Below are 13,682 nucleotides of genomic sequence, written 5' to 3' on the forward strand. Positions count from 1 at the left end.
AAAATCCACAATGTCTAGCATCCAATCAAAAATCATCAGGCATACAAAAAATTCGGAAAATATGACCTATAATCTTATGAAAATCGATCAGTTGAAACTAACTCAGATATGACAGTTTTTAATAGACAAAGACATCAAAACCAATATTAAGTAGCTAAGGAGAAGATTGAGCATGTTAAGTAGGGACATGGAATATTAAAAAAAAAAGACACAAATTAAATTTCTACAAATAAAACCTACAATGTCTGAGATGAAGCATATACTGGTTAGGATTCATGAACATTGAAGAGGGAAAGATTAGTGAACTTAATGATATAGCAATATCTATAGTCTTGAACATATTAGTCTCAGTTATTTTAAAGCTAGTGTCTGATAACTCATATCTGGATAACCTTTCAGTTTGCTTTTATTGTTTCTTCTTTCTCTTGCTCTTTTGTTATCTCGGCCTGTCTCCTAGCTATGGGTAATTTTTTATTGCTCGCCAGACAATGTATATGAAAAAATAGAGAGAGAGAGATTGTGAGGCTCTGAATAACATTATCATTCTTCAGAGAGGAATATTTTTGATTTCTGGCAGTTAGAGGAGGGAAGATCACCTTAAGGTAGTTGGAGATTGAGTTGACTTAAAGTTGGGTTTCAGTCTTTGCAAAGGCTGGCCCAGTTCCTCTTTACCATCATTCTTCACATGTTGTCCATCAGTGGATTCCAACTACAAAGAAGGAGTAAGGGAGGGAGGGAGGGAGGAAGGGAGGGAGGGAGGAAGACTTTCTAGGAGGACAAAGAACTTGGGGGCTAATAATGATAGTTAAAATATATTTTGTATGTATTATATGTTATGTTCCTCACCTAGCATATCTGTTAACATGCTTTTTTTCTAACCTATATAGATGATAGAGACATATAGACAAAGAGATAGATAACTATGTCATTTAACCCCCTAGTGGCCCTATAAGTTTGATGATCAATTGGTTGAATTTTTGATTTTCAATTATAGTTGACATTCAATATTATTTTATATTAGTTTCAGGTGTATAATTTACATAATTTACAAAGTGTTCCCCATCCCCAGTTTGATAAGGCTAGTACCCACTTGGCATTATACACAGTTATTACAATATTATTGACTATATTCCTATGCTGTACTTTCTACTTTACATTCCCCTTCAAAACTACCAATTTGTACTTCTTAATCCCTTCACTTTTTACACTCGTTCCCCCAAGCCCCTCCCATCCAATAACTATCACTTTGTTCTCTGTATTTATGAATCCGTTTCCGTTTTGTTAGTTTGTTTATTTTGTGGTTTAGTTTTGATTTTCATTCTTCGTCATGAGAGAGCTGAAGCTTATATAAGTTAATACACTTTCCCAAGGTCATGCAGCTAACATACAAGATTAAAATCAGGGTTTAAACTCAGTTCTGTTTGGCTTAAATCCTAGGCTCCCCGCCACCCCACGCTACACTGCTTCTCAGCTGAATCACTCTCAAGTCCGGCTCTCATGTCCCTGCAGTCAAGATGGCCTGCCTCTTATGTGGGAGGACATTTTTAAATCCCAGATAGAATTTTGGGAGACTGGAATAAGAAATAATGCTTCAGGTAGAAAAGAGTTAAACTAGTCAACTCTTTCCGATTCAGGTGACAAAAATCTCAACTCAAATCAATTTAAGGAAGACTGTAACAACAACCATAGTCACGACAACAAGACGTTATCCATGGACTCACATAAATGGAATTTTTTGGATAGTGCTAGCCTCAAGCCCGCCTAGATCCAAGCACACAAGTTTCATCAGAATTCAATCTTTCTCTTCAATCTGCTTCTCTCTGAGTTAGCCTCATTCTCTTCTCTTATAGAAAGGCTTTCCTTGTATCACAAGAATGCCCACGGACAGAGTCCAATTCACATCCTTCTAGCTCCATGACCTAAGAGGAAGTCCCCTTTCCCTGAACAATTCTGATTGGCCCAATTTGGTTGACATCCTTACCTCTGGTCCAATCACTGTGGGAAACGGGGTTCTCTGTTGGCCAGGTGTGATGATAAGCTCATTCCTGTGACCCTCGCAAAAAATCCCATGATCCAAGTAGAGTAGGACTTATTCCCCAATGGAAGTACAGATTCTAAACAGAAAAAAAAAGCAGCAAATGTCCACTACACGAGGTTTTGGCTCTGTGTCCTACAATAAGGGGTAGATGATCAGCTAAGGTTGATCTCAGGTCTCTGCAACCAACAAAAAGTCATCCCATCCAAATGAAACTACTATTGTAGATCCAAGATGAGAACAGACTGGTTCCTGTTCAATACTAAAGAATTGGTTGAACAAACTGCCGGACAGCCATGAAATTAGAATTCCATTTTAGCAAGCGCTCATTTAAAAACCATGTTTAAAAATATCTCTATAGAAATGGGAGGATGTTTACATCTTACGTAGGAAAAGCAGTTTACAAACAGGATGTGTGGCAGGGGTTCCGACCCCTACCTGTGTGTTAGATTCACCTAGGAACTTTATTTTTTATTGAATTGAAAATTCACTGGTGCCTAATATTTAATTTTAAGTTGCTGACTTTGCAGAGCTGTGCAGCCGTCTTCTTCTAAGATCCCATCTGGGGTGGAGAGGGAAATGAAGCCGGAGCATGATGGGTGGTGCCTTTGTTGCCTGGGGCTGCTGTAACAAATTACCACCCACTGCAGGGATTAAGACAACTGAAATTTATTCCCTTACAGTTGGGGCCAGAAGTCCACAATCCCGGCATTGACAAGGCCATACTCTCTCTGAAGGCTCTGAAGAGAGGCTCCTTCCTTGCCTTGTCCCAGCTTCTGGCTGCTGCTGGCTGTCCGTGGTGTTCCTTGGCATGTAGATGCATCACCCCAATCCCTGCCTCTGTTGTCACATGGCATTCTCCTTGGATGTCTTCTGTCTCTATTTCCAAATTTCACTCTTATAGGGACAGAGGTCATGAGATGAGGACACATCCTAATCTGGTATAACTTCGTTGTAACTTGATTATATCTGCAAAGACTCTTCTCCCAAATAAGGTCACATTCACAGGCACAGGGGTTGAGGATTTGAGCATATATATTTTTTTTGGGGGGGGTGGCATGTCACAGTTCTACCCACACAGGTAAGGAGCAGGCTAAAGTGTGTACTGAACAAGAAATTGTGAGCTACTTGGAAATCCATAGGAATATCTGGCAGGGAAGTACTTTCCTACCTGGGATGGAGGTTTGAGATGTCTTATGTGGATGTTACAGTAAAGGCTCCCCCAAAGGGTAGAGAAGACAAAGTCTCTCAGGTGGCTTGAAAATCCCAATTCTCTTGGCAAGGTTTGCTGCTGAACTGAAACACACACACACACACACACACACACACCCCACACACACCCCTCTACCTTTAAGTGAAAGACCATCGAGGCAGTTTGACAGAGTGCTGAAATAAATCCCTGAATCTGGAATCATAAAACCTGGGTTCTCAGGCAACCTCCACCACTAACACAGAACTATACTCCAAGAGCTTCCATTTCTACCTTTGTAAAATGGGATTAATAATTCTGTAATTCCCATCTGTCCTGCAGCCAAGCCTGCTGTGAGATGAAGCACATAAAAGCAGAGAGCATTGCCCATGGAGATAGCTTGGGCCACGTCCTAGATTTCCAGTGGGGAAAATTCGCTAGGAATATTCCTGGAGGCCCCAGTCCTTTCTCTGCTACGGGGCCTGGTGTACCAAAGCAAAGAGAGAAGGAGAAGGAGGTCGACATTACATTTTCTTCTCTTTGTTTGCAAAGATCCAAATGAACCTCCCCACTCTTGGGGTGTGGTTTGGAGGATGGGGTAGAAATGGGATACGGGGCCACAGCGCCCCCAAGAGGCATAGTAGCAAGCAGTCATTCTTCTTTAATCTGACAAGATACAGGAATCCGTGGAGATGGTGCAAATACACATGATCCAAAGTTATTTCATCCAGCAGCAATTTATCAATAGACTGCCAGCTACCAAGTGTCAGGGGAGCCCCAAGTTTTACTCTTGGCCTGGGCCAAGTGCTGACATTTCAGTAAAAATACCCAGAAGGAGTTCTCCGGGTGCTAGATGCAACACAGAAGAGTATTTTAAAGATACTCAAAAATGATGACTTTTCCAATAGGTTTTTAATGCCAAACATATGTATTACTGACTGAAATTCGAGTGTTTAGCAGATTTTGAGATTTCACTTTGGCTACCCCAGCTGGTGTCCGACACATTCCAAAATTTTTCTTCTACATGATACATCTATTTCTAATGTCTTCGGATGCTTTTCTTTTTGGCAAATTGGGAGGAGAGAATGCCTGTCACTTCGTGTCTTTCAGTTTATATTTTGCATAAATCAACCGGGAATTAAGAATTAAACAATCACTTCATATCTTAGTTGTCAAATATTTCGCTGTTGGGGGATGTGTTTGCCTCTCTAAAAACATGTTGGCCTTTCACTGTTTAAGAAACGTGGAGAATATCAAGAAATTCTTTGAAAGATTCGTGGGAGCAATGGTAAGATGGTGATTATGAGGAAAGGTGATCAAAGAAGGTAGTAAATCCATGCAACGAGATGAGGGAAGGGGGAACCTCAGGGCCCGACCCAGGTCTGACCTCCCTGGTTATCCCAGTACACAATGACCCAGGTTGTGTTCCCCAGAAGCAGACCCAGGGACAAGAGTTTGGGTAGAAGTGGTTTGTTTATGTGGGAGGCCAACCAAGCAGAACCAGAAGGGGTGTGGGGAAGCAAAACAGGGAAAGGGAAGAAGCTGATGCTGCATCATTGGTGAGCAGGCCACAGGGTCGCCCCTACCTCAGTCTGAAGGGGACCTCTGGGGAATATAAAACGTGTCTTCCTTGAGGGGTCCTATTAGTCATTACTTCGCGTCTACTCTTGTGAGTTTTAACTTCTTTGCCCATCCAGGCTGATCAGCTCAAAGCCAGAACACATTCCTATAGCCTTGTAGTTCCCAAAGTGTGCACCGAGGTACCCTATGATGCCACAGAAAATTCATAGGGGAAGATAGGGATATTTTTAAATTTTGAGAGAAAAACAGCAACATCCATCCAACACTGTGTATGTGCTATTAGCTTGTTGAAGTCTTCACCCCCAGTACCTCAGAATGTGATCTTATTTGATTGAACACCTCTAGTGCTGGGTAACTCATTCTCTCCCAATGAAATGTGCCCCTTCATGAACAGAAAAGAGAAATAGCATGCCTTGAGTCCTTACTGGGTGCTGGGCTCTATTCATTCATCATTTCATCTAGGCATCCCAACTGTATGAGGTGAGCATAACCATCACTATTTATATACGTGATGAAAATGAGGCTTGAAGAGGTGAAGTGACTTCACCAAGACCTCGTTTACCAGTAAATAGTAAATGGCAGAGTCAGGATCTGAACACAGGTTTTTTCGATTCCAGAGCTCTTTCTACTTCCAGTTCTCACGTGGCTCTGACAGGTGGGTATTAACAACAAAAGAAATAAGCATTAACATTTACTGAGCACTTCCTTTTTTGCTAGGCATTGTGCTTCACACGGACTATCCATTTGGTTTTCACGATAGTCCTACGAGATTATCATTGAGGCTTCTCAGTGGCCAAGTCAGTGTGACCCCAGAGCCCATGACTTTTAAAACAGTGCTTTGCTGTGGATCTCCTCATATTGAGCCAAAACCCTCGTTCTATTCTTTGGGTTCATACAGAACTAGTTGAGTCCTTCTTCTCCCAGCCTGTCTCTGAAAGCCATGTGAACAACAGCCCTTTGTGCCACTCAGGGCTAAACATTTCCCATTCTGTCTTGTTTTTTTTGTTTTTTTTTTTTTAATTCTCTCTTGTCCCCAGCCCCATCTTCTCAACGTGATTCAGTTTACCTGCATCCTTCTGAAAGCGCTCGCTGATTGCTAATGCTGCCCACAAAGGAAGCAGAAGGACCAAAACTTCTGTGAAAGGGAAGGTCAGACTCAGTCTTCAGATGATGGCAAGAAGACAATGACTTTCAAGCATCAGCATCTGGAGCTGTGGGGAGAGGCATTTTGTATTCTGTGGAGGGTCATCTGGCAGCAGGCACCTTCTAAAGAGAAAGTAAGGTCATTGTGTGGCCATGCTGACCTCATAATCCTCAGTAGTTAGAGATAAAACATGAGTCAGATTGATCCAGTGCGAAAGAATGCCAAGGATAAAGCATGCAAATCAGAGCATGTGCAATAAATCTTCTGCAAGCTGGCAACCGACCCCACAGGGTATTTGGAAGGATTAAATAAATTAATATATGTGAAGTGCTTAGTAGAGCACCTTGCATAGAGCGAGTGATCAATAAATATTAGTATTAATATCCACTGTGGAATGAACACTGCACTGTAAAGATGAGTAATTCTTCCTGGAGACGGGGTGTCAGGAAATAATGATAGTTGCCACTTAACTGGGACCCCTCATGTGCTCAGCCTTTACATACATTATCTGTTTTAATCCTCCACAACCTGCGGTAAGGTTGTTTTCCCCATTTTAAAGATATGGAAACCAAGACTCGGCAAAGTTTCGCGTCTTATCCTGGGTTGTGCAGCTAAGTGGTTAAGGGCTCGGGTTTTAGAAATCAAACAGGTCTGGCTTTGAATCCCAGCTCAGGCACTTTCTGTGTGACCTTAAACATGTCATTCAACCCTCTGTGCCTCAGTTTCCTAATCTGTAAAAGGAGTCATAAAACGCCTTCCTTTTAAAGACATTTTGTGAGGATTGAGTTAATATATGTAAAACAGCAGTGCCTAGCACATTCTAAGCAGTCGGTGAGTGAATGTCATACACATACATACGTGTATGTGTGTGTGTGTGTGTGTGTGTGTGTGTGTGTGTTGTAGGCTTTGAAGGATGAGTAGGAGTTTGTCAGGTGGAAAAAGACAAGAAATAGGCATCTCAGGTTAAGGTAATTGCGGGACTGAAGGCACACACTGAGCTACCCAAACCCCGACACAAGAAATCCCTAGTCGGTTAGTGGCAGGACAGAGCAGAGTTTAAAACAGAGCACAGTCTGTTATAGTGAGACAGAAAGAAAGGGTCGAAGTCCTCAGGCCTTAGAGGAGAAAACAGTTTGGAGAATGTGGCTCCTTGGCCAGCTGCCTGCTCCCGCCATCATCCCAGGAGCCTGTGAGAGCTTGCAACCCCGCCCCTGCCAATCCCAGCCAATGAGGAAGCCCGCTACGGCGTCTCGTTGCCAGGCAACCTAGTTAGCCCAGCCTGGCAGTTTGCTGCCTTTCTCTCCTTTGCAGTGGGAACCTGAGCCGTTAGTTGGGTCTGCCTTAAAATGGGGACCTGGAGACCCCTCCATGAGCCCCCCTCAGATTTTATCAGTGGAGTTTTATTTTTTTAATTCATATTTTATTTTTGTTTATGGGAGAGAAAGATACTCTGTTTTAAAAAGAGGGAAAGCTCATAAAAGTTTGTAACTTTCTAAAAATGTGAATAATTCCAGGCTTTCTTTATCTACCCTGTCTGGACTTCTTTATCCTGTTGGTGAGAACTCAGATGATTTGCTTTTCATTATTCCTGAGTCAGAAACCTCTTTGGAGCCTGTGTAATTAGCACTTGGGAGTCAGGGTGAAATTGTTGAAACTCTATACCCCAGTGACTGGAAAAACCCTTCCCTTGGGGGCAAGGCTAAGCCTGAAGGATTTCTAAGATGACCAAGGTACCAGCCACCAAGAAGATGCAGAGTTCCCCCAACTCGAGGGCCCTCTGTTCCTTTTATGCCTCAGAACTTCTAACACAGGTAAGTCTCCCCACTCTGCCAAAACCACTCACGTTTTCAAGACCAAGTGACATAGGAATTAGCCTCTGGACCAACCAGGGACAGGGGAAGAGAGAAGAGTCATGATGTAATTATATTGTCGAGACACATCCCTATTGCTATCAATGGCTGGCTTCTCATAAAGAATGAAAACAGCAGCCAGACAGTGAGTTAGGCCATCCTATTAGCCAGTAATTCCAAAATGATGGGATAAATAGGCAGTGACACTGTAGAACACCAGGAAAAAATGAAGATAAATTGTAGGTTGGCCATTGCAGAAATTATTTTCAGAGATCAGCTGGGCTCAAAGTATGGGCACATCCTCTCCCTTACAGAGAGGCTGCAGGGTGCTGAACTTTGGGTTTTGAAGCCTGACTTTGCTACTCACTGGTTATTGACATGAGACAGGTTGTTCAGCATCACTGAGCCTTTATTTCCTCGTAAGGACAGGTACATCAACTAGGAAGAAATCGTGTGAGGACTAAATGAAGTAAAATATGGGGATTGTTTCGCATGATGCTAACACTTGGTAATGTGTATATGTGACATGGAATACTGTTGTTGATTTGAAAGACAAAGAAATATCATCACTATATATTTAACGACCAGAGTCAAGTGTTTCTGTTTTAAAATGGTCATAATTGGGTAGGCCAGTTCTGTCCTTGTTAAGTGTGTCTTTGTTATTGTATCCACAAATCCCTGTATCACCAGTGATCGGCCAAGGTAGGTGAACAGTGGGAGAGAGGGTCAAAGGCCACACCGGCCCACTGTGGTCTACCTGGAGTCCTGCTCCAGGAATGAGGACCTCGGGAGAAGTCAGTGCACAAAAGTGAGCTTAAAACTCCGCTGTGCTTACTTCGGAGCCCAGTGTGTTCCAGAGCTTCTGTTTTCTAAGGACAGACACATCTTCATGCACTCCTCATTGCTCAGTTCTTTTAGTGAGCTCATTCTGCAAGACGCAGTCTTCATGTGCTCTTTCCACCTCAAAATGCTACACAGAAGTGGGTTCCATCCCGAGCAGCCCCCTCTGGGACTGCATAGCAGTGTGGGGTGTGGGGAGGGGGGCGGTCGGAGTCAGGGAAGGAGAATGAGAAAAAGAATGAGGAGCAAGGTGGCTGTTTCAGAAGCAGAGGTGAGTGTAAAAGCATGGGCAATGGACCCGAAGAGTCTGGGTCTGAACCCTGGATCTGCTCCTTAGTAGCTCTGTGACTTTGGGCAAGTTGCAGAACTTCTCCGCTTTGGTGTTACCAGCTGTAAAAGGGAGCGATCATGGTGCCTTCTCAGGGGATTACTGTGAGCATTAACTGATATCCTCGAAGCTTCTAGAACAGCTCCTGACATACAGGAAGCACTCCCTAGATTTCAGTTATATTGTGATTTCATTCATTTAGCAAACACTTATCGAACCGCTGTTTTGTGCTAAACACATGCTCTTATAACAGAAGAGACTTGCCTTTAAAAATTTCACAATCTGTAGTGCGTATGTTTGGCATGGGGAATAAAGGAAATAAGAAACAGATCATTATAGTGCAGGGTGTTTAATGAGAGCTGGGGAAGTATCAATGGGTGTTGTGGGAACTCAGAGAGGGACAGCTGATTCAGACTCGTGTGTGTGCGTGTGCGTGCACGTGCACGTGCGCGCGCGTGTGTGTGTGTGTGTGTCAGACTTGAGAAGGGAAGAAGCCATGAATCCAAGTAAAAGCAATAGAGTTTTCCACTGTGGGACAGAGAGATGAAGAAAGCAGAGGAAGATAGAGAGGTTGAAATATCTCTTTCTTTGGACGAGGGTAGGTGGCACTCGGGAAGGTCAGAAAGAGAGAAGCTTCCAGAGAACTGTTAAGTTAACTAAGGCCTCAGGCACAAAAGACTCTGAAATCCTGCTGTCCCCGCCTGACTTTCTAGGAAATAAGGAACCCCTCAGAGTGTCCCCTGGTTCACATCTGCAGGATCGCGCCTTTAGAAATTTCAACATGTTGAGCTACCATAAAGTGCCGATTAATCTAAACCAAGCTAGCTCAAAAGTGACAAGCTGCAAGAAAATATGTAAAGATTAGGATCGATTTCAGGTGAAAAATCAAACCAGTGACATTTGCAGTGGTAGTAATAACAATGGTGACAGTTGGCCTAATTGAGTATTCACCACGTGCCAGGTTCTGAGCAAGAGTCTTTGTGTGTGCTATTTCAACACCTTCTGCAATACTTCACGGTATGAACTGCTACCTCCTCATGAGCTAGGTGACAACACAGAGGTTCAGTGAGGACAGGTCCCTAACCCAGGGACATCCAGCCCCCAAGGAAGAGAGCAGGGATTTGAACTCCAGTCTGTCTGGCTCCAGAGCTCAAGCCCTCTCTGCCTCGCCATGCTAATCAAGCGGTGATAGCGCTTAGCATGCACCATGCGGGATACAAAAAGAAGGTACGAGGCACAATCGCTGGCTTCAAATAGTTTTTATGTTTGTTTAGGAAGGGAGAAAAGTGACATATAAAAAAAAAAAATGGCAGGCAGCCAGGTAACCAGGTAACTGTCCAATGAGAATCATTCTGGGGAAATAGTCTGGACTTTCAGGGGATGAGGGTGAGGCCACACTTGGCTGCATGGTAATGCCACTTACTATGAGTCCACCACGCACTAGTCTAAAGGCGACACTTGAGGAAAATCTCCCGATGGGTCCTGAAGTCTTCTGAAACTAGCCACTTTCCTTCTCACAGGGAGGAAAGTTGCGAGATCATCACTCATGTTACAATGGCACCCTGCCTAGTACAACTGCCTCGTACAACGTCTTCACGTAGTTTTTTCCTGAAGGAAGGAATATGAATAATATATGCAAATCCAGTGCTAGAACATCTTCTCTTGAGGAAAGCCTCTGTGGGGCTCCGGCTCCCTAATCTGTCAGGGAGCTCTTTCTCTTTTTGTTTCCCAAGGAAGCAAAAGAGAAGTCTAACGGGATTCGCTACAGGGAAGGGAGGGAGCTGGGCACATATGGATATCAAGGACCCACATTTTCTTCCTTGGAAAGATCAAAAGAAGAGGCCACTTAGAACACCCCCTCCATATTCTAGAATGGAAATGCAGAAATGGGATTTGGCAAAAACCCGTAAAGTTGTGGAACCCCTTATACAAGCTCTGTCTCCTGGTACCTGAGGTTTCTAACTCACTGTCATTAAAAACAGGACAGAAAGGAGCTCCCCTAATTTGCACAGACCCTAAAACAGCCAGGAACCATACCGGGTGCTTTGCTCATATCCTACTGTAGCGATTAAAAGAGCAGATTCTTCAGCAAACTCTGTGGGTTCAAACCCCACCTCTGCCACTTAACTAGGCTTGTGGCCTTGAGGAAATCAGTTCTTCTCTGTGCCTCAGTTTCCTCATCTGCAAAACAGGCTTACCACATTTCGTCTAATCTAAGACAACTTTCATTTCCAGATGCATCACGATTTCTCTGTGCGACTAAGAAAGAAAACTCTACTGATTAAACTATAACCTGTTTCAATGACGTGCCCCAGTTTCAGAGGTGTTGAAACGTGGAAAGAAAATGTGCCTCTTGGAATAGATGAAATGCGGCTAAAAATACTCCTCTCTCATGTAGGGTTGTTGCAGGGATTCGATGAGTTAATATGAGTAAAGCGCTTAGAAGAGAGCCTGGCACAGAGTAAATACTACGAAATGTTCACCATTAGGACATTTTGTTTCACCCTTTTATCGACTCCTTGATAGAGATGTTGTGATTAACCCCCTTTTGCACCTGGGTACAGTGAGGCTTAGGGAAACCCAGGGTCTGGTTCTCTGCTGAGAGATGAGTTGGCAGGTTCAGGAGAAGGGGACAAATTAGGCAGAATTCCAGGTATGGAGCCTAAGCATCTCTGGACCCAAGCCCTGTGGTGAGAATGGAGACGCTCAGAGAAAGTACCAGAAATCCAGCTCACCCGGGCTGCCTGCAAGCAGAGAAGGAGAATCAACAAAATTTAGAAAGATTTTCCGCAAGAGAAACTTTGACTCTCAGCACAATGTGTTCCCCCCTCGCCCCCCCCCCGCCCCCCGCACACGCGAAATGATTTTCCTCCTTATCCAGAGACGAGAAGCCGTGGCCTGCAGAGGTAAGTGCGAGTCACTGGTCTTTGTTCAAAGTGGGCTCAGCGCTGGTGATTTCTCTGGCCTCTAATCAGAGAGACCACGCCCCCTGCCCCGCGAATCAGTGATTACCCTAAAAAAAAATCTAACGACCACAAGAAATTGAATTCTGAAGAATCCCAGCCAGCTGCAGCCTTCATTGTTATATCGCTCATGATTTAGGCCAGAAAATATCAGTGAGTCCTTTCTCCAAGGGGCTCTTCCGGCACCATTGTTACTGCATGAGACAATTGCAGAATCAAGTTGTTTTGTTTTGTTTTGTTTTTTTCTCTATGCCCTAATGCTTGGGACTGGTGATGCTTACCTAAGGCGAATCTTGCTGTGTCTAATTGCAGGCCCACTGGCTCCCTACCATGATAAATCAGGATGCACATGCTCATTACCTCCTGACACAGGAAGAGCGATAGGCAGTTTCTTTATGCTGGACAGAATGAAGCAAGCTCTTTGTCTCAGCTGCTAAGAGGCAGCTGCTTCGCGTGGGGAAGTCAGGTTGGGGGAGGGGGGCAGTAGAAGAAACACATCAAAGAGTCTACTTGATGTGACTTAAGCTTAGTGAAGAGGTAGGAGCCCTACCTTTGAAGTCAGACAAAAGTGGGTTCAGATCTCCTTTTCAATACCCTCTAATAGGAGGTTCTGTGAAATGGGTTGATAAATAATAGGGTATACTATACAGATGTTTTGGAAGGATTAAATAAAATAATGCATGTGAAATACTGAGCACAGTACTCTCTACACAGCTACTAGAATGAGTGACGACAGCAGTTATTATTATTACTTGTGCCCCTTTCTCTTCTCCGACTGGACATTTTGGAGACTGATTGGCCCAGATATGAAGTTTGGAGGAAGCTGAGTATTAGCTGTAAAGTCACAGAGTGGGGTCCATCATTAGCATGTCCCAATGTAAGGGTCAAAGGGAAGAAGTAGATCTAGAGATGTATTGTAGAACTGGTATGAGGTACCTTGCAGGAGAGAGTTCATCCTGGTGGCAGAAACGCTTGACCCAGTTTAAAATCTTTATTGTAGGAAAGGGGGTGCCTCTCGGCATGAATCGAGTCCCTTGGACTTAACTCTCAGCTCAGTTCCATTACTCATCTTTAAATCCCATGGGAAACCAGAAGAAAGTAGGAAAAAAAGGAACACCCTGTGTATAAATTAGGATCATTTATGGCTATAAGAGAAAGACTGAAAAGCAGTGACATAAACAAAATGAATTAATTTTTTTTATATAAGAAGTCTAGAGGTGGATGCCTACTGACATTGGTTCGGGAGCTCGCTAATGTCAGAACTAGCAGAGCTTTTCCCTCACGATCACAGAATGGCTGCCCCAGCTCCAGGCATCACAATCACATTCCAACAGAAAGTGAAGAGTAAGAACTACGTTTATCCCTTTTATGAGGCAAACAAAGGCTTTCCTGGGACCTCCCCAGCATCTTTCCTCTTATGTCTCATTTGCCAAAACAGCATCACCTGACTTTTCTAACTGCAAGAATGGCTCAGAAAGTACGTATCTCATATGAGTGTGGAAAGTGGTGACAAAGGAGAGAAGTAAATGCATTGGATATGAATATTGGATTGACTAATCAGCAGTGACTTGCACAAATGATTTCATGAAAACTCAGACAATGGGGGTCCCGAGCAATACCCTGACAGAGAGTACCCTAAAAAAGAGAGACATTCCCCTATACAGCAACTCCTTAGGAATCTCAAGGGCACTCAGCCATAACGGTACTTTAAAAAACAGTACCATATCCAGCAGAGGGCTATGGGGGCCATAG

The 13,682-nt window shown here is 43.6% G+C and overlaps 1 protein-coding gene across 1 annotated transcript in view; it reads left to right on the forward strand.

Annotated features, from left to right (window-relative positions):
- Positions 1 to 7,670: 7,670 nt before the first annotated feature.
- CCDC60 (coiled-coil domain containing 60) overlaps positions 7,671 to 13,682 on the forward strand; it is a 131,546-nt gene continuing 125,534 nt past the window's right edge. Inside the window, exon 1 of the mRNA XM_006908707.1 lies at positions 7,671 to 7,760. Within this exon, the coding sequence (XP_006908769.1) occupies positions 7,671 to 7,760 (90 nt within the window). The remainder of the gene's footprint in view (positions 7,761 to 13,682) is intronic.

This window comes from Pteropus alecto, unplaced genomic scaffold (genome assembly GCF_000325575.1).
Source record: "Pteropus alecto unplaced genomic scaffold, ASM32557v1 scaffold113, whole genome shotgun sequence".
Lineage (NCBI taxonomy): Eukaryota > Metazoa > Chordata > Mammalia > Chiroptera > Pteropodidae > Pteropus > Pteropus alecto.